Genomic DNA, 25,277 nt, shown 5'->3' on the forward strand with positions numbered 1-25,277 from the left:
GCCCTGAACGTTGGCCACTGCAAAAATAGCTACATTGTATTGTCAACACGATACATTGAATTTAATGCCATAGATTTATGACGATTCACTTGTGGCATTTCATTACTGCTATGCTGTGTCCATCCTTATGTGGCAGGCTTTAAGTGTGGCTTGCGTTGCGCACCTGTTTTCACATTCCATGCAATCGCTCGTCACCACATTCCCGATTGCATATAAATGCGGTAATAGAGATTTCACATCAATCTATGAATTATACATAAACGTGGAAAGCGCATACTTCTTTTGTAGTTGAGGTCAGATTATTCGAAATTGCTCCGCGGGTTCCAATCTGATCTTCTGATGGTAGCGGCCACCCACTGAATACGAACCTTGAAGAAAGTTTTACTCTCGCACTGTGAGTGTCATTTCTCTTGCTAATGAGTCGTTTGGCAATGGTCCTGGCCCAGCGTAATTAGGGGGTCATTACACTCACTGCTGAATGAGAATAGGCTTGGAGCCTACGTGCTTTGGGCTCCTCATTATGCTAACACGTCGTAAGGACCGACTGGGAGTGTGAATGGGTAGGCTACTTAAAAGTTCGAACAAACCGGGGGGAGGAGAAACGGGGAACAGGGCTCAAATTTCGGTCGACACAAAACTGAAGCTCCTTTGTCAGATACGAGAATGAATGTATAACTACAGTTACTTACACAGCGCACCTGGCGTTCTGGAGCACTTCAGGTTGGAAACGATAAAATACAGAGGATTATTAAATTACAGTTTAACCATAGGTTATCAACTGTCCAAGCAAACAACGGGATATTTTACAGCAATGGCCGCAGGACGTCTTGCACGGATAGTTTCACTCCTTTTGTGTGTCATGGTTTTATTAATGACGGCGCAAAGTCGTGCGCTTCGGGGCCAGCGGTCCAAATCTGTCATTGATAACAGAGGTTCACGGATTAATACACACCGGCGATCTCGTCGTGGAAGCGCAGAGTCTGACTTGGAGCAATGCACCATGCTCACAGCACCGTGGAATGAGGCCACCGGGCCAGTAAACATCCAGGAACAGTTGTATCGCATCAGGATACTTTCCATGTCGGAAGACAGCGCGCTGCGGACTATCTTTCCTGAGCAACCGCTTTTCCGCTTTATTAGACGGGTATATCGGTGTTGTCAGATGGGATACCACTGTGGAAGTGTGAAGGGAATTCAAGGCCAACTATATCATGGTAAGAGCAGCTCTGATCTTGGAGTTGGCACTTTTTATAAGTGTTTTTGCACTGAACAGACAATCTTGTCTATTCGCTTGATTATATAGTTACACCATGCTTTCATTAATTTGCTGTAGTTCACAATAAAACCAACCAACTCTATCCAATCCTATGTGAATTGTCACAGTGACACTCGTGTTAGTGTACCATCGTCTTCTTCCCCTCGGCATTTATTGGAATTTTTTTTTCTTTTCGACCTTTCTGACTACCATCCTTTCTTTTCCTTCCGCAGGTACAGATCTAGAGTTCATTCTCAGCCAGGACGTTTTGTCTGTTACTGTCATTCGAGCTGAGATGCACCTCATCCTCTCAAATCCTCAACACCTGAAAGTGGAGCCAGTCATATTCTACCTGGACAAACGCAAGCTCCCCACCAGGTGAGATTGCCCTTTCAGATCATCAATCATGTTTGTTGTTAGTTTGTTGTTGTTTTGAGTTATTTCTTCTCTTAACTGATGTCTGAATGTCCTAAACATACTCAGTACATTATTACTCTAAGTAATTTGATTTGGACTGGCCAGTGATTTCTTCATCTACCCAGATCTTTTTTTTTCCTCACTCTTCAGGTACCACGCATGGTCTTGTGACGGATCTGAGGAGATAAAGCTGGACCTCCTCTTCTTCTTCCAGACACTGCAGCAGGCAGTAGGAGGAGCACAGGGAGGTCCCAGCCTGATACACATGCGCCAGGTGGGGGGCCTGACCAGGCCAGGGGCCACAGCGGAGCCCCAGGCAAGGGCCCAGGCACTGCAGGATACAGAGGGCACAGCATGGGGGAGAGGAAAGGCTGGCAGCCCCCTGCCTGAGGCCATGGAACTAGGATTTGCTCTGCATTGCAGGAGCAGTGGAGAAGCTGTGCCATGCGAGACTAATGGAGTGAGATTGCAACACACCCCCTTTATCACTCTCTCGTACAGATAGGGATGAATAAGGTGGAAAAGGCTGTATCATGTGGGGCTAAGTACTCTGAATACTGACAAAGATACACACACATACACAAACACAAAGACGCTACGGTTGAAGTGCAACAGATAAGTACCTAACCTCCGAAATCCTGTGGACAACTCTCCTTTCACTCCACTAACAACTGGGGTGAATGGCCTTTGAATGTCCCACCATTATCTGGCTTAACACTTCAATCTAAATGCCATCTTTTGTCTCCCAGCCCACTGGTGGTCAGCCGCATAAAGTTTACTTGGACCTCAAGTGCCCATTTTAATGGGGGTATTTTGCACTTCTCCAAAAGTTGAATATATTAACTTATATTGGTGTTGTTTTGTAAGAAAAGATGTTGTCACACTAAACACTGTATATAAGCACATAGTTTATATGAACATTTCTTTTTACCTAAATTTCTCTCGGGATTAATTAAGTATCCATCTATCTATCTATCTATCTTAACATAACAGTGTGGTTACATCTTAGGACGTTTAAGGCTGCAAAGCATGCAGTTATGTACATTTGTAAATAAACTATTATTTCATTGAATTATTTTTTTCTCTGTGTATATTTTGATATATCAATGCATATGATTTTTGACAATAAAAAGTATATCTAAATGAGCTAAACAACTGCCTGAAGATGATGTTTTACAATATATGATAAAATGGACACACTAACAATGCAAGCTTTTAGCATAATAGGTTCATAGGAGTTACTTTTTCTCCTTGTATAAGTTGTAGCGCATTGAAAGCCATAATTTCTTTACAGTTACATCAGGTTTGTATGCTTCCATTAGACAACATCTTTACTCAATGTGTGAAGAAAAAAGTTGTATGATATGATTTACGGCTTTTTACTGACTTGAGCAACAGGTTAGGTTAAACTCATCAAGTCATGGAAAGAACATTCATCCTCCTGTTAATCAAGATGACTTTAGCGTAGTGGCCTAATGGAAGACATAATTCAAGTTAAGGAGGCAAGAGGAAGGAAGTATACTAGGGTGAATAAGAAATCATACACACGTAAAGTTTTGAGCCGTTTATTCTCCCAGCTCATCAATAGTAGGGAATACAGTTTGAACATGTTGGGGGAAAAACATTAAGTAATAAACTGTGTCTCTTAAAAGTAACACGTTGATAATACTGATAACACACTGATGAAAGCCAAAAGCTGGAACAGGATTTTTTGGACATACTTTATTCTGATGACCAGCCATAGGCCTCCACCAAATGCAGAATTTAACTAATAAGTTGTTGATAGAGTTCAAGATGTTAAAGAAATGTAGCTTAAATTTCCTGCCATATGTAATTAGCTAGATAACATGAGCTATACAGCAAACCAGCGAATTCACCCAGGAAATTAAGTTTGTATAAAGAACATCTGGACTGAAGTGATTCAAATGAATGGACAAATGTAGATGACTAGGTTGTATAAACCTAGAACTGTTAAAGAACCAGCAATAGTAACCATATTGAAAAAATAAATCATCTACCTTTGCTTGTATAAATGTATATATATATTAGCCAACATCTCCTTTGGTTCACTAAATAAACGTATTTACCCTGAGAACTGGTCACTGAGGCAGAGTGTATAAATAAATGAAAATGAATCACCAAATAATGGCCAGAGTTATAATTACAAGTGCTTGTCATCTACAAAAGCGTTGTTGCAGGCTTCCAATGAGGTCCAGGACTTCTGACCGTCGGCATTATTCTCAGTTAGATGTACATATCTGTTTCGACGGCTCCTGCTCCGCCAACGATTTCCACTTCCCTTGCATAAAGAAACTGTCCACAGATCATGTTCCTGTTTATCCAGGACGTCCTCTAGCTTTGCTTTGTCCTCTTTGGATGCATAAGAATGGCTTAGTTTTCCTGATGGCTGCGATAGCTGGAGGCTGGATGTTCCATTACCCATGGTCTAAACGTAAGGCGATATGGATCACACTGCAGTCTACCCTGTGAATTGCATAAAACACATTGTTAGTGAAAATCCATTACTCTGTTACTACTACCATCACCCTATCATGTGTGCAAAGAACACTATATGACTCCATTATTAAGAAATAATATTTAAGTAAAGAAATTGTACCTTACCCAAGTGTGGTTTGGTTAACTGTTAAGTTGGAGGGTGTCTTTCAGGAAGTGGTTCATTTTGGAATGAGCTACTTATGTCAACCCTTCACCATACTATCCCAGTGAGACCATTCTAAGGTGTGAACTGCTGGTGCTGTCAGCATCAGTGACAGGATTAAAAATGTCACCAGAAAGAATGAAATGATTAAGTGCACTAGACTGGTAGATTTCTTGATTGGTTATTTAAATGTGAAAAAACCCTTAACAGTCAACTACACCTAATATTTGTTAAATGAAGAACAAATCCCAAAAGCTACTGAGAAGATAACCACTAAGTACTTTGTGTCTTCCCTGATCATAATAATAGGCTTAACATCTTCCAAATGTAATCATAGACAATAGCAAGAACATAGTAAGTTAGAGTAATCAGTAAATGTAAGAGTGAAATTTAAAGTAATATTTCATTCTAAGATAGCACATAACTTTGTTTAGAGACAGAAACCCTCAGCTTTATCTAAAATAATGTGTAAATAAACAAATATTTAAAGAAACAAAAATTACCCAAATACAATCCTAATCATTTATATGCCTCAAGTTTGCAAAATTTGAAACAAACAATACATTAGAAATCAACATCTTGCACTTTTCATTTGGAGGGTGCTTCCATTCAAAAAGCTCCAAATTCATGTCTCATTTGGGTGTTTGTTTCGTTTAGTAAACTAAAGTGTCCTGAAAAAGTATTCAAACCATCAGAAAGTCCTCACAAGTTTCTCAATTTCAAACATTACTTACACATATTTGCTTTGGACAAAAGTGTCTGCTAAATACCTTTACCATAACTATATAATTATTTTATATTTAAAGTGGAGGAGAAGCAAGAAAGGGTTCGTTCAGGATTTGAACCCCTGATAACGTACTCAAAGCAAGAAACACACAAGACCAACTAACCTGCCATTTATGCAGAAAAAAAATTTCCCAACCTTTTCTACTCCGAGGCCCACCTTTTCGTATTTGTAACAGGTCGGGGCCCAACAGACACCCCGCTTATTTTAGCTAATCTATATTCCATTCTTATTAATAAGCGATTGTTATGTGTCACAAAGAGCAACATCAGCACCTGCTAAAGGAGCCTAGAAATGAATACAAGAAAATCTTCCTCTAGATATTGCAATCAAAATTGTATTGTGCACCAGAAAACAACATAAAACCGCACAGAGCATTTTCAGTCAAAAGGGATTTATTATCCAAAAGAGTTTTTGAAAGAAAGGAGCTTAATTGCAGTAGGCCTAGGCCTATTTGTGCACAGCAAACAAGCAAGGAAATAAAACCAGAATAGACCCAAAATATAGCATGCACTCAAAACAAGTGATGAAACATGCAAACAAGACCACTCAGCTAGGCCTAATTAAAAAGGCCTGAAAAATATTGAAATGATCTAACCCATTGGTGCAAGGCAAAGCGTCTCAAGGAAGCAACGCACCTGAACATCTCATGGGCTCATCTGGGATTCGAACCCCGGCCGTCTTGCACCCAAAGCGAGAGGAAACTCCTCACCTTAGCTGTTATCTTGTGAGGAATTCCTTCATGACAGGAAGAGAGTGAAAGTGCTCCAAATGCCCTGTAAACTTCTTCGTTGAGAACTTTGTTCAGTGCTACAGTGACTAGGTGAATGCAGCCTGAGCGAGAGTAACAACATCTTGTTCTGTGCTGAAGCTTTGGCGGTTGTTTTCCTTCAATGCCTGCCAACAGAGGTTTTTTCCAATCATTTTGACACTTGTTTCAAAACCATGTGCACTTTTTCAAAATAGTTAACACATTCAGCATATCAGTAGACAAATGTGAACTAAACTGTGGATACTTTTCTATTGCTTAGATACAAAATGCATTCAATCACCACTTCTTCCAAAATTCATGGATACCTGTCTCAGTTAATCTTCACCATCAGCAAAACTTTGCCGACATTTAGATAATTGTAGATGGAAAGATGCTGTATTATGACAGACAAATGAAATTATACACTTGAAAAGTTATTCAGTTTTTCTGCTTTGTTTTGTTTGTTTGCAGCCTTGTTACCATCTATACTATACAACTATACAAAAGTGGTGCAGTACAGCATTTGCATCAAAATGTGCATATATGAAGGAAAAATATAGAGAAAATTAAGACATTTTCCCACTATTACTGCTGTATATGTAAGTCACGGGCTATCAATGAGACAAAGTGACCCAAAAATGCAACTACAAGAAACTTTTATGCAAAGTGACTTACATCTTGCGTTTCTCAGGAATTGAACCCTGGTTAGCTACTTGTTATTCAGCAACACTAACCACTGTTCACACATGGTCAACTTGCAACACTCAAAAGTGGTATCTACAGTATTGTGTCAGGCAAACTCACCAATCACAAAAGTTAGTAGGTGTCATGGAGACAGCTTGCCTTAAAAATATTTGTGGAATATGGGGAATTTTAGGGCTGGATAAGATGTGCTAAAGATTTTTCCTAAATTTCCATGCAAGGGAGAATGTTTCGGTACTGAAAATGTGAAGTTCATAAAAATGTCACCATGGATCAGCATTAGGGCTTCAGGACACTACTAGTGGTAGACTCACGTGTTGTTCTTTCACTTACATTTTTTTTTCCAATCATAGTTCAATGGTTCAATACCATGTACACTTTCTCAGAACACTTAACACATTCAGCATATCAGTAGACTATGTGAACTAAACTGTGGATACTTTTCCATTGCTAAGATACAAAATGCAGTCAATGACCATTTCTTCCGAGATTTATGGATACCTGTCTCAGTCAATGTTCACCACCAGCAAAACGCTGTGCAACTACAGAAGTTTTTGCAGATATTAAGATACTCTGTTCAAAACATTTAACTTTCAGTTCAAATCCAGGCAAAATTCACTGTAGATGGAGAGATGTTGTTCTTTCACAGACAAATGAAATAATACACTTGAAATAAAACGGATTATTCTATAATTTTGCTGATGTATTCATGAATGTATTCAGTTTCACTGCCTTGTTTGCAGCCTTGTTACTAACTATACTATACAACTATACAACAGTGGTGAAGCACAACATTTGCGTTGAAATGTACATCTATGAAGGAAATCAATTGATGTACAGTACCAGTCAAAAGTTTGGACACACTTTCTCATTTTTTGAGACGTTTTTTCTTTACTTTTGTTATTTCCTACATGGTAGATAACACTTTTTTTAGTTTAGAACATCATTCCATATGTGTTCTTTCGTAGTTTACATCTCTTCAGTATTAATCTACAATGTAGAAAATAATAAAAGTAAAGAAAACACTTCTCAAAAAAAGGTGTGTCCAAACTTTTGACTGGTACTGTAAGTGTCGCTGAAGACATTTGCCCACTATTACTGCTGCATATGAAAGTCATTGGCCATCAATGTGGCCGACAAAGTGACCCACAAAAGCAACTACAACAAACATGTCTATCCAAAGTGACTTACAACAGCATCTTGCATTGCTCAGGACTTGAACCCAGGTGAGCAACTTGATAGCCAACAACACTAACCACTGTACTACTGTTCACACCTGGCAGTCTTAGCATGCAAAACTGGTATCTACAGTATTGTGACAGGCAAAGCAACAGAAAAGTTTGTTCTCGGTGTCATGACAACAGCTTCCCTTGAAATATTTGTGGAATATGGGGGATTTTAGGGATGGATATGATGTGGTAAAGATTTTTTCTAAAGATTCAAGGCAAGGGAGAACACTAGAATACTATACATTCTAAGTTACAGTTTTTCTCGATTACTTTGGCTCATTTTTCCATCCACAGTTTACTCTTTCGAAACCGCTCACACAGCCTTTAACCGAAGACAAAATGACCAAAACACCATATGATGTTTGCAGAATGACACCACCTTCTCAAAACTTGTCACACACCCATCAAAACCTAACATTTCCATCAAAACCTACAATTTATGCTCAATTGAAAATGTATGTTATGTCATTTATTTAAGAATGGATAACAAAATTGAAACTACAGCTATCAATATCAACCTCTGCATCCATCACTTCAACTTTTGTGCAGCACCCTCACAGTATTGACTGCTGACAACATACTGCAATTTGGATTTTGTACTGAGCACTCTTAATTAGGGAATATACTGTCAGAAAGTATTTGAAATCTGAAAATGTGTATACAGTAGTTCTGTTTTTGTATTGCTGAATATTGTAAACAAGGACTTGTCAACACCATTGATTTACATTTGTTGTACTGTGTACAACATGGCAGGCCAATATCCTTACACAAAAATATTTATTGCAGTAATTTTTCCACATTACATGTACATACTGTAATAAATCAAAATGACAGGCTTCAATATACAGTAAAAAGGTAAAATATCTAACTATAAAGTCCATAAAAGCAAATGAAAACCCTGTAAATATTCATTTTTCAAACATTACCGACGGGGACCTGGCGATTAGGCCACATGTTCTCTTCGACATCACAGTTGATGTGTTCCATTGCGATGCATCATGGAAAAAATCTTCTGGAATGGCGAATCCATCTCTGACAGCCCTCTGCGCGGATTGCCAAGCATGCAGCATTCATTGCATCCAGTAATGACATTTGGTCATGTGGCCTATGATCATAAACTTTCCAACGTCAGCAGGAGAAAAACTCCTCGATTGGATTCAGCATTGGAGAGTAAGCTGGAAGAAACAGAATCATCTTACGTGGGTGGGCAATGAACCAGTTATTCACTACTCATGAATGGTGGAAGGCCATATTGTCCAAAATGATTACAAAACAGGATATGTCAGCCCTGAACAGGCCTCTCTCATGTGGCAGCATCAGCCTATCATGCAAGGCATTTAGTGATATTACGGCCACGTCTCCTAACTTTGGAGAGATTGAATCCCGCCTCATTCAAATAGATGAACACATGATGTGTTGCGTCTGCTTCCAGATCCATTACTCTCTTAAAAAAGAAATTCAGAGTAAATTACAACATATACAAAAGGTGCTGTTATCTACAGTAATTGGATGTTATGCAGCAAGACAAATCCCTTGCAGTGACAGATCCGTACCTGTACATACTGTGCACACGCTGCCTTCATATTGTTGCTATTCCTTTGGAATTGTACCTTGTATAGCTGCTTCGATGCGACCAGATTGCGTTTGAGGATAAGGTCTATTGTTGCAACACTGGCAATGTTCACATTGACAAATGTCCCAGCTAAGAACGCTGCTTTGATCTCCCGCAACCGGATGGCATTGTTAGCAACCACCTATCGCACCCAAAGCAAGAATCATACCCCTAGACCAGGGTCAACTGGTTTTGTCCCACCATTCTGACTAGAAAGTAATCCGCGGCCCACTTATGTGCCTGCGAGCGCGTGCGTGCGTGTGTGTGTGTGCGTGCATGCGTGTGCATATGTGTGTGGAGATAGGGGAGACCTGTCAGTGTAATATCTGGGCATGTTGAAGTCCACACAGCCTGTCTATTCGTGGCGAAATGGTAGACAGCGACAGTCTCATATCATTCTCTGGTGCAAGCCTTGCCCTGTACTTATTCTTCAAGTACGCCAGTGTAGAAAAGCCGCTCTCACAAAGGTAGTTTTAAAGGGCAAAAGACACCTCATTGCTTTTGCAGCAAGCTCTGGAAATTCTGTCTGGCAACTTATCCAGAACTTAGGTCATATGAAAATCACGCAACATCTGTTGCATGTACTCAATAGGCTTGGCATTCAAGAAAACGTGATGCATCTCCATATGCCGCAATAGTTTTGACGGCTTCATGGCTTCAGTTGACAGTCATGTTGAACACACGAAACACATTGGTACCTCCTCTCCTGCTCTGTCTGTCGTCCCTATGAATCCGTATTTGATGTATTCCTCATTGCATTTTCTTTTTTGACTTTGACTTTGTTTCCCTGTTTCCTGTGAAGGTGTAGCTTTGTTGGAAGCCTGTCCTTGTCCCTCTATCGTGGCAGCCTGTCCCTGTCACTCTCCTCACTAAAAACCAATCCATTGGTGCTTCTGACCAGCTAACTCGACGTTAGAACGAAATGTTAGCTAAGGACAGTAGATATCTTCAGTCGTTCACCAAAAGTATTACTTTTTCGATTAAACTTCAAAAGTACACGTAGGCTATGCTTAGCTGCAGATGCTTGTCAACTTCGCATGCGAGACTGTACGTTATGAAGAATATGCGTATGTCGTGACGTTAGGGACGCAATGCATTAACATTAGCAAAGCACAGGCTACCATAGACTGGATAGGTGCAAGGCTACATTCTGTCAGCGTGAATCTCCTTTATATTATTTTAGACATATTTTTCTTATTTTAGATATGTTTCACGATATTTAAGAGTAATCTGGAAATGTGTTGAATTATCAAAGCAAATTTATATAAAAAAAAAAAATCAATGGTGAAATGATTAATATAGGCTCATGTCGCGGACCCCTTGCAATGCCGCCGCGGACCACCAGGGGGCCGCGGACCCCCGGTTGAAAACCCCTGCCCTAGACAAACGAGCCCTGCAGTAACTTTATTTAATGCTTTTATTCAGCATGCTTTCAAACTACTGCACTGTCAGTGTGCCAGAAACTAAAGCATCAGTAACCATCTGCAGAGGTAGATATTGGATTACTCTTCCAGACCCCATTAACAAGTTTGACAGAATGAAAGGCTCGTCCGGGATTTGAACTCGGGACCTCTCGCACCCAAAGCGAGAATCATACCCCTAGACCAATGAGCCCTGCAGTTGCTTTATTTTTTTATTTATTTATTTTTTTAAATTTAATCCCGCCACCAGCCCCCCTCAATTGGGGGACTCTGCTATTATTATAATTAAAAAAAAAAAAAATTTGATCACTATTATCATTTATATTTTATTCCTATTTCTTTCTACACATACTGTATATATAATAACACAATATACATATGTACGTATATATATACACATACATATACACACATACATATATAGACCCTATCTAAAGTTGGGCAACAGTTTATACACATACACATGTACAGACAAAGCCATACATTCCCATATACAAAAACTATATAATATAACAAAATAAGGCCGAATAACAATATTAATAATAATAATAACAACATTAACAATGACAAAAATAAAGAGTGGGATGGATGCATTATCAGCAGAGTCACCGTACTCGCACAGGTGTAAGCATACGAGGACGCGACTGAGGGGGGCAAAACCCAAACAAAAAACATATCAACAAGGAAAAAACAAGAAAACTAAACCAAACTAGACAAACATACATATATAAATAGTGACAAAAACACAACAAACAAAAGTAGTAACAATACTAAAGAAAATGTGTGTGTATGAACCCAAAAGAAAACAAGAATTATCACGCCCATCTTTTATAATTATATATATATATATTTTTTTTACTCCTTAGTCAATTCCAGTTTTCCCGGAGAATAAGATTTTCCCATTTTTGTGTAACCCTATCACTCTCATCCCCAGCAATTATGGCTTCCAACATATAATATTGTTTAACATATTTCTTAAATAAAGTTGGATTAAGCTCATTCATATTTTGAGATCTAAAAATGAATGCCTTGGCTAGAAGTATTACTATGTTATTCAACCCATTGCCACCCATCTTCAAATCACCCAACAGAACTATATCAGGAGATGTACTAAAGTTCTTAGTGCTGGGACCTATCCATCCATGTACAGTCTCCCAAAAATGTGCTACTACAGGACAATACCAGAATAGGTGTAACAGATCTTCTTCTTCTGCACTACAAAAGCGACAGGAACCCGACTCCTCAATACCCCAGATGTTTAACATTTTCTTAGTCGGGAGATATTTATAAATAATTTTTATCTGCAGCATACGTAGTTTGGAATCAACAGTTGTAATATAAATCAGATTGAATACTTTATTCCAGTCAATAGGAGTATCAAATTGATTTTCCCAAAAATTGCAAAACTTGTGTGGAAAGGCTGTCAATTTTCTACTATGTAAAACATGTGTATATACTGCTTTGTTTATTTTACATTTGTTAAGCCATTTATACTCTCTAATGCAAGGTCTGCAAACCAAAAGTCGGTCTGTATTATGAATTCCTTTTTTCCACCTCACTGGAACTGCTGCACACAGCTGATTGTATTCAAACAGCGTACATAATTTCCCAAAGATCTTACAGAAAGTATTAAAATCATATAAACTTCCTTTTGGATCAATCAGGTCATTAACAAATATAATCCCGTTTTTGATGAGAGTTGGGAAAAATAGAGGTTTACCCTCTATCAGTATGTTTGAATTTAACCATAGTATCTGGCTTAAGATATCGTTTGGTCCCTCAGGAGGATGGTATTGAAAGTGTAACCAAGCCATTATTGCTTCATTAGTAAAAATCGAAACATTTTTTAAATACTCTTTTAAAAACCAAGAGAAAAAAGCAGCTTCCAGCTGAATAAATGGAAACAGATTTGTTTTGAAGAGGGGGTGACAGTTTTCTAATATCTTACAGTATGCCCAGCCCCTATTTTGGTATGCCTTCTGGATCCAAGAAGCTTTTAGTGATTGATTCAGGGTATATATATTAGTTAGACCAAATCCGCCTCTATCATGAGAATTATAAATGTATTTCCGCTTTATTTGTTCTGGTTTGCCATTCCACAAAAAATATTTTTGTTTCATATATCTTATAGAATCCTTGATCTGGTGAAGGTAGTGATTGAAATAAATAAACAAATTGAGAAACTACGAGTGTGTTTATTAAAGTCACTTTTCCATAAAGGGACAATGATTTCCCATACCAAGGCATGAGTATCTTGTCCAGCTTTATAATTTTTTTATTGAAGTTGACTTTGGTCAGTTCAGCCATATTTTCTGGTATACTAATCCCAAGCATATTGACAGGACCATTGCTCCATTTGACTTGATCCGAGCAGTGTAGCTTCATATTTGAATATTTGATGGCACCAATTTTTAAGATTGTACATTTTTCATAGTTTGGTTTTAAACCGGAGATTAGAGAAAAAGAGTTAAGGTCTTCCATAAGGGCTGCCAGTACTGTCTGTTTTTTTTTTTTCCAAAATGTGTTTATTGGTTTTTCTTTTTTTCCCCTTCCTTTCAAGGAAGAACAAGTTACAAATACAGTAAACATAAGAAACAAGCTACCTGACAAAAAATAAATAAATAAAAAATTATAATAATAATAATAATAATAATAATAATGATACAAATAAAATAAATTATATAAAATGACACTCAAAACCAGATGGCACGTTCATTGGTACATTGGCAAGGGGTATTTAGACAGTGGGTTGCCCATCGATTGTACAGGGGTAATGTCTGTATGGTCACTTTAGAGCCCTAAGAAATTGAGGGCCCTTTACAAAGTCCAAGAATGAAGTCCACATTTCTTCAAACTGTGCATATTTTCCTTTCAGTGAATATGTTATTTTTTCCATGGCTATAACTTGTACAATGTCCTCTAGCCAGCCTTTGGTAGTCGGCCTCTGTATAGATTTCCAACATTTTGCAATAGTCCGTCTGGCTTGTAGTAGGCTTAGGGTAACCATCTTTCTGTTAGCTCTGTTGAGATTAATGTCCTTTGGTATGAGTCCCAAAACGCACATTCTTGGGCACATAGGAAGAGTCGCCCCTGATGTATTTGAGAGTGTCTCAACAACCTCCCTCCAAAATTCTAGTACTTTTGAACAGGACCATAAACAATGGAAAAGAGTCCCTTTATGCGTTTCACATTTAATACATACATCAGGAATATTCTCATTGAAATGATTCAAAAGCTCAGGAGTGATATACAGCCTCATGGACCATTTATACTGCAACAGTCTGAAACCTGAATTAGATGATTGTGTTTGTGATAGGGTACAAATATTTTGCCATTCAGACCCAGTTATCTCCTCCCCTAAGTCTGCGCACCAAGCAAGTCTCTTGTCCTCTGATGTCTCTGGTGACCCAGATGACAAAATCTTATAAAAGATGGAAATAAGTCTTCTCTGGTGAGGGCTTTTTACAATTTTTTCTACTGCTGAGAGGTCAGGTATTGAGAGCTTTTTTTGGGTCTTATAGATGAAGTCTCTGACTTGTAGGTATTTGAAGAAATGTTTAGCGGGTATGTCAAATTGTTTTCTGATATCTTCAAATTGCATGAGAACATCCTCCTGAAAGAGATCTGCTATTTGGCCAATACCTTTGTCTGCCCATAGTTTAAATCCCTTGTCTTTTGCCCCTGGATGAAAATTGTTGTTTCCCCAAATGGGTGTGAACTGTGAAAGCTTAAGGGGAACCTTTAGGTAGCTATGAACGTCATGCCAAACACGAATGGAGTTGGAAACAAATGGGTTACCTGTGAATTTCTTTAGTTTATCCGGTTTATCTGAGTATAGATACATATGAAGAGGTATATTGGCTGAAGTCTCTCTTTCCATTTCCACCCATGAGAGGGATGGACTGGGTCTGAACCAGAAGGAGGTTGTCCAAAGCTGGCATGCCCAGTAGTACCATTTGAGGTTGGGGAGTTTCAACCCTCCCCTGTCATATGGAAGATATAGTAGAGAGAGGCGTAATCTTGCTCGTCTGTTACTCCATATGAAATTTCTGAAGACTTTGGTCATATTTGAGAAGAAGTTTGTTGGAGGTGGAAGTGGTATGCATTGGAATAAGTAAAGAAATTTAGGTAGGACATTCATTTTGAGGATATTATTCCTGCCAATCATTGAAATTGGCATTGTTGTCCATCTGTTAATAAGGTTAGTCACTCCTGATATCACTGGGCTATAGTTAGTGGATACAAGGTCCTCTGTTGATTGAGTAATTTTGATCCCCAAATAAGTAAAACTAGAAGTATTCCTAAATGTGGTTTGTATTGGGGGACAACTTCTCTCTGATTGTTTAAGAAAGAGGATGTTTGACTTGGATTCATTCAGTTTATATCCTGAAATTGATCCAAAAGTATTTATCATTCTAAGGAGATTTGGAATAGAGCACTTTAGCTGGGTCAGGATGTCAGCTGTTTTGTCTAATTGCGATTGCAAGTGGCTCGATTGCTAATGCAAACAGAAGGGGCGAAAGGGGGCACCCCTGTCTGGTCCCTCGTTGGAGTTTGAAGGGTTGGGAGGTTAAAAAATTTGTCATGACTGACGCGCTTGGGGAGTGATATAGCATTTTCACGCACTTACAGATGTATTCCCCAAACCCAAACCGCTGAAGCACTTCAAAAAGATAATTGTGTTCCACCCTGTCAAACGCTTTTTCAGCGTCCAGGGAGACTATTGCTGTGTCTGGGCTTTCCTTCCTCACATCTATAATATTTAGTAGTCTTCGAATATTATGGAAACCTTGACGACCCTTTATGAAACCATTTTGGTCAGAGGTGATCAGAGAAGGAAGATGGTTTTCAAGACGTCTCGCAAACACCTTTGCTATAATCTTAGCATCTGAGTTTATTAGTGAAATAGGACGATATGACCCACATTTTATGTGGGGTTTATCTGGCTTTAGAATCAGTGTTATTAAGGCCTTTGATAAGGAAGGTGGTAAATGTCCGGCTTCAATTGATTCGACTAACATATCAAAGAGGGGTGGCACAAGCATCTCCTTAAAGCATTTGTAGATGTCAATGGGTAGACCAGAAGGACCGGAAGCTTTCCCTCCGTTCATATGGGACAGCGCTTCAAACAGTTCCTCCTTTGTAATGGGAGAGTCTAGCTCCTCTTTAACCCTTTCCTCTAAAGTTGGAATGGAAAGCTGATCCAAAAAGGGGTGTAGGTCATTAGTATCCGGGGACTCTGACGTATAAAGGTTCATATAATATTTTTGAAAAGCTCTGTTAATTTCTGCTGGATTAGTTGTTGTCCCACTTTCAGTTTCAATCTCAGTGATAGCCCTTTCATTTTGCAGTGTTTTAATCCTCCAAGCTAGTAATTTACCCGCTGATTCTCCCTGATCATAATACGTCTGCTTTAACCGAGTGTTACTGTTTAAGGCCTTACTTGCTGTGACATTATTATATTTAGCCCTTAATTCTGAGAGCCTCTGTAGATTCTCCGGTGTATTATTCACTGAGAGCTCCCTTTCTAGGTCTTTAATATCTTGCTCAAGTTCAGTCATAAGGAGATGGGTCTTATTTGTATTGCTACTAGTATAAGAAATCATTACACCTCTAATATAGGCTTTAAAGGCTTCCCATCTAATAGATGCTGAGGTTTCATCTGTATTTGTAGCAAAGAAAAACTCAATATTCGTTTTCACAAAGTATAGAAAATTCTGATCATGTAGCCATCTCGGGCTAAGCCTCCACACTGTTTGGCCCCTGGCATGTGAAGTGAGGCGGTAATGCAAAAACAATAGGGCATGATCTGAAATAACTATTCCTTTGTGTCCACAGTCCTGTACATTGGCCGCAAGAGTCACAGAGATTAAAAAATAATCTATGCGGGATTGTGTTTGGTGTGTGTTTGAGTGGCATGAATATTCTAGTGTGGTGGGATTTCTAATTCTCCAGATATCACAAATATGCAGCTCTGACATGAAGTGGCCTATCACCCTTCGGGTATTTGTGTGGGAGGAGTCATTTCTCGATGAACGGTCTAGAAGGGGGTTAGGAGCACAATTAAAATCTCCACCCATAATTATTTCACCTCGAAAAGAGGAAATGGTCATGAAGAGGTTCCTAAAGAATGTGGCATCGTCATTGTTGGGCCCATAAACATTTACAAGAATAATTTCTTGATTCAAAAGAGTTCCCCCAACCACCACAAATCTACCCGCAGGATCCTGAAGAAGTTTGTGAATCCTAAAGGGGACTGATTTATGGATAAGGATTGCTACTCCTCTTGCCTGTGAAGAGCAGCAAGAAGCTAGAATTTGCCCAGGCCATCTCTTCCTTATGCGCACAATCTCATCTGGCAATAAATGAGTTTCTTGGAGAAATATGACTTTTGCTTGGAGGTGTTTAAGTCTGGACAGTATTTGTTTAATTTTAACTAATTTTCTCATACCCCTGACATTCCATGAAGTAATATTGAGAAAAGGGGCATTACTCATAACCCCGCCTTAGTAATATTATCATTATAATTTCAACTCCTCTATAGGAGACCAGTGTGCCATCAAAACATGAAAAAAAAAGAAAAAAGAAAATAGTAACAAACGCCCCCTCTCTAGAACAGAGACGGAGCTCTCCTAAATTCCTGCGCCCCCTAATTGCACAGACCCCACTCACACTCTTGCAATACACTGAAATTCCGGACAACTTGCATTGATCCTTAACTAAGGAGCAGATACAAAACATTAAACAAATTTGGGTGGAACCCACGTCCGGCAGAAAGAATTACGTATAAAAAATTAAAAGTATACCAAAGTATGTGTGATTATTGACCCATGACATTATGTACAATAAAACCAAACGTATTAATACAATCAAACCGAGGGCCAGCTATAATACAGCCAATGTGATACACAATACTCTTATCCAATAAAGCTTAGTCTAAGTCGTTCATTATTTTGGATCCAGGCGTGCTAGCAAAGTCTAGCTAGACTCACTCACATAATTGTCCCGTTCAGTCTGAGACCGTTCTGTCTCGATCTTTTGGATGAAGGCCTCTACATCTGATGGAGTAAGAAACGTGAGCAGTTTACCCTTGTGGTAGATTCTCATCTTTGCTGGGAACTGTAATCCAAACTCAATGTCCAGATTATGCAGTCGGATTTTCACACCATCGAACATTCTCCTCTGCTGCTGGATCTCCGCGGAAAGGTCTGGAAAAAACATCAAACGGTTCTCTTCGAACTGTAGCGATTTCATCTTGCGAGCAGCCTTCATCACTCGGTCTCTGTCGGCCAGCCAGCGGAATTTCACGAGGATCGCCCGAGGAAACGGTTTTCGGTTTGGCTTGCTAGCTTTAGAAGTTGCTGCCCCTGGAAGCCTGAATGCTTGGTCGATGGCAGGTGGAATCGGGAAATTTTCTTGACCAAGGAGGTCGGGTAGCCACATGTTGAGGAAGGACACCAGGTCACCTTTCTCTGTGCCCTCTGGCAAGCCCACCAGTCTCAAATTCAGGCGGCGCTGGCGGTTCTCCATGGTCTCCACTGATCTGGTGAGTGCTAGCATCTTTCTTTGAGTGGTTGCAGAAACGTTAGCTAGGTTGTTCAATTGGTCCTCAGCGGAACTTATACGGGTTTCTGCCCCACTTAGTCTTTCGGAGAAGGAGTCTAAGGCTTCTTTGATCTCGTGGTTTGAGGTGATAACTTCTTTGAGCTGGGCAGAGAAGTCTTTCCGAAGAGCGTGAATAGCTGCTAAAATTCCATCCTCCCTAGCTTGGGTTTCTGGGGCTTCAGCTAGCCCATGAGCTAACTCCAAATCGCCATCTCTCTTCTTCTCTTTACCTCTTGAACTGGGTTTACTCGACTTCATTTTGGATCCCACTGATATCTTGCACTTATATTACTCGACTAAGACTTTTTACAACATCAAACGAACAGGTTTACTTTTATATATGATATATTTCACCGGAGCACATGGGTTCTGCGACTTCTCACGTCCACGTCATGACCGGAACTCCAGTACTGTCTGTTTTGGTTGTATAAAGAAGGTAGCGTCGTCAGCATACAATGAGATTTTTGTATCAAATCCATTGATGGTTAATCCTAGTATGTTGTTATTATTCCTAATTCGATTATGATAGGTGAAAATTCACCCTATTTACCTCAGGACTCCGGAGCTGCATATAAGTATATTTATTAGACAAACAACAATTGCAATTGGGCTCACTCACAAAACAAGTATGAAAGTGAAGCCCTGATAAACACATCGCACAAGGTTTATATAGACAGAAGTTGAGCGTTCAGCGAGATAACCACGTGGTGGATTTCTGATATCCGAGGCAAGGATGGAAGTTTTGCAAGGTCGGAAGAAGCACAGTTCGAACCTTCTTATCACCTCTGGTCTAAACATGCTCTTGTACATGTGCAGACTAAGTGGCACCTAATATTCTAAGTTACACACACGCAGAAACACAGAAAAGCCATGTTCCTGCTTACATAAATACATGATTCATATAAGGTAATTAATAATACAAGGCACTTGATTATTATATTCTTAAGTCATTAACAGTGTTTGGAAATTATCTCCATCAGATTAGCTAGTGTTTCTATTACAATGATGAACAGATATGGTGAAAGAGGACAGCCTTGGCGAACGCCACGCAATAATCCAAAACTATCCGATAGGTATCCATAGTTGGTGACTTTGCTTCGAGGATTATTATATAGGACGTTAAACCATTTAAGAAAGGAATGACCAAAATTGACTTTTTGAAGACATTCGCGGATGTAATCCCACCTTATTTTATCAAAAGCCTTCTCAAAGTCGGCAACAAACAATAGGCCTTCCCGACATTCCTTTTCATAGTATTCAATAATTTCTAAAACGTGTCTAATATTATCACCAATATATCTACCAGCAATGAAGCCGGATTGCTCCGTTTTTATAATGTAACTGATCACCTTTTTTATTCTGAGAGCGAGACATTTTGATAAAATACGTGCATCACAGCACAACAATGTTAATGGCCTCCAATTTTTTAAATATAGAGGATCCTTATCTTTTCCGTTACTGTCTTGTTTAAGAAGCAACGAGATCAGGCCTTCTCATTGTGTAGGAGACAGTTCACCTGTCTCATAAGAATAGTTAAAGCACGTAAGAAGAGGACCTCTAATTTCTTCATAAAAGACCTTTTAAAACTCCATGCAAATGCCATCCAATCCAGGCGATTTCCCCGTCTGAAATGAATTTATGGCTAAAAGCAGTTCTTCTTCAGTTATTAGCCCCTCACAGCTAGCTCTCTGAGTTACATTCAATTTCACAGCATTCTCTGGAAAGAGGTTGGTGCAATTTAATTCTGTAAGGGATACTGGTTGTTGATTAAAGGAATACATTTCTCTAAAATAGTTAACTCTTTCTGCTAAGATCTGTTCAGGGGATGTTATACAGGTCATATCTGATAATAATTTAGTTATATTTTTTCTATGATTATTTCTATTACTTAATCTAAGAAAAAAGGCGGTGCATTTTTCCCCTTTTTCCATCCAAATAGCCTTAGATCTCTGTATAACACCATTAACCTTCTCAGAATATAGCCTTTCTAGTTCATATTGTTTATCTTTTAATAAAATGAGCATATCTATGGGAGGATCTAATGCCTTGTCTAATTCTTGATTCAGTTTATCTATCTCATCACCAAGTCTATTTTCCTTCTCTTTCTACTTTCCTGCAGTTGCTTTATTTAATGATTTTCTCTAGCATGAATTTGAAGTGCTGAACTGTCACTGTACCAGAAACTAAGATCTAGATAACCATCTGCAGGAATTAGGGAGCCTTTTTCAGACCCCGTTGACATGTTTTACAGAACAAAGGGCTCGTCAGGGATTTGAACTCGGGACCTCTCGCAACCAAAGCGAGAATCATACCCCTAGACCAACGAGCCCTGCAAGACTTTTTTTAATGCTTTTCTTCAGGATGATATCAAATGGCTGAACTGTCAGTGTACCAGAAACTAATATCTAGGTAACCATCTGCAGAGTTAGATGGGGAGCCTCTTCCAGACCCCGTCCAGACCCCGTTAACAAGTTTCACAGAACAAAGGGCTCTTCCGGGATTTGAACCCGCGACCTCTCAACCCAAAGCGAGAATCATACCCCCTAGACCAACGAGCCATTCAGGGAACTTATTTATTGCTTTTCTTCAGCATGCCTTCAAACTGATGCACTGTCAGTGTACCAGAAACTAAAACATCAGTAATCATCTGCAGACGTAGATCTGATTACTCTTCCAGACCCAGTTAACAAGTTTCACTGAACAAGGGGCTCGTCCGGGATTTGAACCCGGGACCTCTCGCACCCTATGCGAGAATCATACCCCTAGACCAGACCTGGGCAAAGTGCGGCCCAAGGGCAATTTGCGGCCCGTTGGCTGTCCCTGTGCGGCCCGCGGAGGTCAATTGTAAATTAGGAATCAAACGTAAATACCTGTATTTATTATACGGCTCTTCAGAATGTTCAAAAAAGTTCTGTTGATTTGAATGGGCCATCCCAACGTTCGCAGGTCTGTAATTTCTTTATATTCACTGCTGCAAAAAATGTATGACTGATGTCATTGGCAACGGGTTTTGTGCTTCTAATTCACATCTTTCATATCATTGCGCAACGCAAGTAGTCCGGTCATTTAACGTAACTGAAAGTCATTGAAACTTGAAGTCAGAAGGTGGGTTGCTTCGCATTTGCGTGAAGAACTAAACGGCAACAAAATCATTAAAAAGAGGTATTTTGGAGAAATGTCTTCTATTGTTTTGGCAAATAACCGTATAATAAGCGGGATATTTTTTTATTTCCGTAGGCCTACATTCGTGCGTGTGGGCGTGCGTGTGGGCGTGCCTGCGACCATTTGCGCTGATAAAAATTGATGTTACTATTTATTTGTATACTTATACTATTGCATTGCAAGCTTGCTCTCGTGTGTGTGTGTGTGCCATGTGTATTGGTCGTCTGGAAACACCTTTAATACTGCAAACATGCTCATTTTCAAAATCGTTTTGGTGAATGTTGATTACATGTTGATTAAATAATGTTGGCGTTTTTACTATGCCTGCACCACATTTTTTTGATAGCCTAAATGCAACATCTACTCTTACCAGTAGCAGTTAATCAAAACCATACAATTTAATGTTTTTTTATAAAGAGATACAACTTATATTGAGCAGAATTGAGTTCAGCCTATTGGTCCGGCCCTCCACAACAGTCCCACTATCTCATGTGGCCCCTTGGGGAAATTAATTGCCCACCCCTGCCCTAGACCAACGAGCCCTGCAGTAACTTTATTTTATGCTTTTCTTCAGCATGATTTCAAAGTGCTGAACTGTCAGTGTAACAGAAACTAAGATCTAGGTAACGATCTGCAGAAGTAGATCGGATTACTCTTCCAGCAACAGTCAATGAGTTTCACAGAACAAAGGGCTCGTCCGGGATTTGAACACGGGACCTCTCGCACCCTAAGCGTGAATCATATCCCTAGACCAGGGGTACTCAATAGGCGGACCCCGGTCCGGATACGGACCCAGACGCAATCAAATGTGGACCGAAGCCTAAATCAATTTTTTTTATTTAAATCATGATCCAAGCGAGTTTTCATTGTTGCGTGATTTCGTGCTATATATATATTTTCCTATTCGATGTGGTTTCTATCTCCAATCCAGAAGTCCAATCAGGAGCTGTAATAATATCACTATGACAACTCACTCACTCAATGTTGGCCACGAGCTCTGTGGGTCACGCAGGTTGTGTGTGTCAATGGCAACAACGCGGGCAGATCGATTTGTGAACGGTATCTGTTTATCAGCAAACGAAAATTACAAACAAAGGGCTCGTCCGGGATTTGAACCCGGGACCTCACGCACCCAAAGCTAGAATCATACTCCTAGACCAACGAGCCATTCAGGGACCTTATTTATTGCTTTACTTCAGCATGCCTTCAAACTGATGCACTGTCAGTGTACCAGAAACTAAAACATCAGTAACCATCTGCAGACGTAGATCTGATTACTCTTCCAGACCCGGTTAAAAAGTTTCACTGAGCAAGGGGTTCGTCCGGGATTTGAACCCTGGACCTCTCGCACCCTAAGCGAGAATCATACCCCTAGACCAATGAACCCTGCAGTAACTTTATTTTATGCTTTTCTTCAGCATGATTTCAAAGTGCTGAACTGTCAGTGTAACAGAAACTAAGATCTAGGTAACGATCTGCAGAAGTAGATCGGATTACTCTTCCAGCAACAGTCAATGAGTTTCACAGAACAAAGGGCTCGTCCGGGATTTGAACCCGGGACCTCTCGCACCTAAAGCGAGAATCATAACCCTAGACCAACGAGCCATTCAGGGACCTTATTTATTGCTTTTCTTCAGCATGCCTTCAAACTGATGCACTGTCAGTGTACCAGAAACTAAAACATGAGTAACCATCTGCAGACGTAGATCTGATTACTCTTGCAGACTCAGTTAACAAGTTTCACTGAACAAGGGGCTCATCAAGGATTTGAAGCCGGGACCTCTCGCACCCTAAGCGAGAATCATACCCCTAGACCAACGAGCCCTGCAGTAACTTTATTTCATGCTTTTCTTCAGCATGATTTCAAAGTGCTGAACTGTCAGTGTAAGAGAAACTAAGATCTAGATAACAATCTTCCAGCAACAGTCAATGAGTTTCACAGAACAAAGAGCTCGTCCGGGATTTGAACCCGGGACCTCTCGCACCCAAAGCGAGAATCATACCCCTAGACCAACGAGCCATTCAGGGACCTTATTTATTGCTTTTCTTCAGCATGCCTTCAAACTGATGCACTGTCAGTGTACCAGAAACTAAAACATCAGTAACCATCTGCAGACATAGATCTGATTACTCTTCCAGACCCAGTTAACAAGTTTCACTGAACAAGGGGCTCGTCCGGGATTTGAAGCCGGGACCTCTCGCACCCTAAGCGAGAATCATACCCCTAGACCAACGAGCCTTGCAGGGACCTTATTTAATGCTTTTCTTCAGCAAGTTTTCACACTGCTAAAACATCAGTAACCATCTGCAGAAGTAGATCAGATTACTCTTCCAGCAACAGTCAATGAGTTTCACAGAACAAAGGGCTCGTCCGGGATTTGAACCCGGGACCTCTCGCACCCTAAGCGAGAATCATACCCCTAGACCAACGAGCCCTGCGAGACTTTATGCAATGCTTTTCTTCAGCATGATTTCAAAGTGCTTAACTGTCAGTGTAGCAGAAACTAAGATCTAGATCACCATCTGCAGAGTTAGATGGGGAGCATCTTCCAGACCCCGTTAACAAGTTTCACAGAACAAAGGGCTCGTCCGGGATTTGAACACGGGACCTCTCGCACCCTAAGCGAGAATCATACCCCTAGACCAACGAGCCCTACAGGAACTTTATTTAATGCTTTACTTCAGCATGATTTCAAAGTGCTTAACTGTCAGTGTACCAGAAACTAAGATCTAGATAACCATCTGCAGAGATAGATGGGGAGCGTCTTCCAGACCTCGTTAACAAGTTTCACAGAACAAAGGGCTCGTCCGGGCTTTGAACCCGGGACCTCTCGCACCCAAAGCGAGAATCATACCCCTAGACCAACGAGCCATGCAGGGACCTTATTTAATGCTTTTCTTCAGCAAGTTTTTACACTGCTAAAACATCAGTAACCATCTGCAGAAGTAGATCAGATTACTCTTCCAGCAACAGTCAATGAATTTCACAGAACAAAGGGCTCGTCCAGGATTTGAACCCGGGACCTCTCGCACCCAAAGCGAGAATCATAGCCCTAGACCAACGAGCCATGCAGGGACCTTATTTAATGCTTTTCTTCAGCAAGTTTTTACACTGCTAAAACATCAGTAACCATCTGCAGAAGTAGATCAGATTACTCTTCCAGCAACAGTCAATGAGTTTCACAGAACAAAGGGCTCGTCCGGGATTTGAACCCGGGACCTCTCGCACCCTAAGCGAGAATCATAGCCCTACACCAACGAGCCCTGCGAGACTTTATGTAATGCTTTTCTTCAGCATGATTTCAAAGTGCTTAACTGTCAGTGTAGCAGAAACTAAGATCTAGATAACCATCTGCAGAGTTAGATGGGGAGCCTCTTCCAGACCCCGTTAACAATTTCACAGAACAAAGGGCTCGTCCGGGATTTGAACCCGGGACCTCTCGCACCCTAAGCGAGAATCATACCCCTAGACCAACGAGCCCTGCAGGAACTTTATTTAATGCTTTTCTTCAGGATGATTTCAAAGTGCTGAACTGTCAGTGTAGCAGAAACTGAGATCTAGAGAACCATCTGCAGAGTTAGATGGGGAGCCTCTTCCAGACCCCGTTAACAAGTTTCACAGAACAAAGGGCTCATCCGGGATTTGAACCCTGGACCTCTCGCACCCTAAGCGAGAATCA

The 25,277-nt window shown here is 40.1% G+C and overlaps 1 protein-coding gene and 9 non-coding genes across 10 annotated transcripts in view; 1 reads left to right on the forward strand and 9 right to left on the reverse strand.

The window, feature by feature from the left end:
* Nucleotides 1-34: 34 nt before the first annotated feature.
* si:ch211-170d8.2 (uncharacterized protein LOC571755 homolog) lies at nucleotides 35-2,744 on the forward strand. Its single transcript, XM_012826220.2, has 3 exons — nucleotides 35-1,214; nucleotides 1,489-1,633; nucleotides 1,823-2,744. Exons 1-3 carry the CDS (start codon nucleotides 668-670, stop codon nucleotides 2,175-2,177), a joined length of 1,047 nt encoding a protein of 348 aa, XP_012681674.2. The 5' UTR covers nucleotides 35-667; the 3' UTR covers nucleotides 2,178-2,744.
* An 8,207-nt stretch (nucleotides 2,745-10,951) lies between these two features.
* On the reverse strand, nucleotides 10,952-11,023 carry trnap-ugg. The gene has a single exon. It is a non-coding gene; the product is annotated as a tRNA-Pro (tRNA).
* Nucleotides 11,024-23,130: 12,107 nt separating this feature from the next.
* Nucleotides 23,131-23,202, reverse strand: trnal-uag. The gene has a single exon. It is a non-coding gene; the product is annotated as a tRNA-Leu (tRNA).
* Nucleotides 23,203-23,545: 343 nt separating this feature from the next.
* trnap-ugg lies at nucleotides 23,546-23,617 on the reverse strand. The gene has a single exon. It is a non-coding gene; the product is annotated as a tRNA-Pro (tRNA).
* A 147-nt stretch (nucleotides 23,618-23,764) lies between these two features.
* trnap-agg lies at nucleotides 23,765-23,836 on the reverse strand. The gene has a single exon. It is a non-coding gene; the product is annotated as a tRNA-Pro (tRNA).
* A 124-nt stretch (nucleotides 23,837-23,960) lies between these two features.
* Nucleotides 23,961-24,032, reverse strand: trnap-agg. Its single transcript has one exon. It is a non-coding gene; the product is annotated as a tRNA-Pro (tRNA).
* Nucleotides 24,033-24,178: 146 nt separating this feature from the next.
* trnap-agg lies at nucleotides 24,179-24,250 on the reverse strand. Its single transcript has one exon. It is a non-coding gene; the product is annotated as a tRNA-Pro (tRNA).
* A 147-nt stretch (nucleotides 24,251-24,397) lies between these two features.
* Nucleotides 24,398-24,469, reverse strand: trnap-ugg. Its single transcript has one exon. It is a non-coding gene; the product is annotated as a tRNA-Pro (tRNA).
* A 537-nt stretch (nucleotides 24,470-25,006) lies between these two features.
* Nucleotides 25,007-25,078, reverse strand: trnap-agg. The gene has a single exon. It is a non-coding gene; the product is annotated as a tRNA-Pro (tRNA).
* A 147-nt stretch (nucleotides 25,079-25,225) lies between these two features.
* The window catches only part of trnap-agg, a 72-nt gene continuing 20 nt past the window's right edge, over nucleotides 25,226-25,277 (reverse strand). Inside the window, exon 1 of the tRNA in view lies at nucleotides 25,226-25,277. This exon is cut by the window's right edge and continues 20 nt beyond it. This is a non-coding gene — a tRNA (tRNA-Pro).

This window comes from Clupea harengus, chromosome 7, assembly GCF_900700415.2.
Source record: "Clupea harengus chromosome 7, Ch_v2.0.2, whole genome shotgun sequence".
Classification (NCBI taxonomy): domain Eukaryota; kingdom Metazoa; phylum Chordata; class Actinopteri; order Clupeiformes; family Clupeidae; genus Clupea; species Clupea harengus.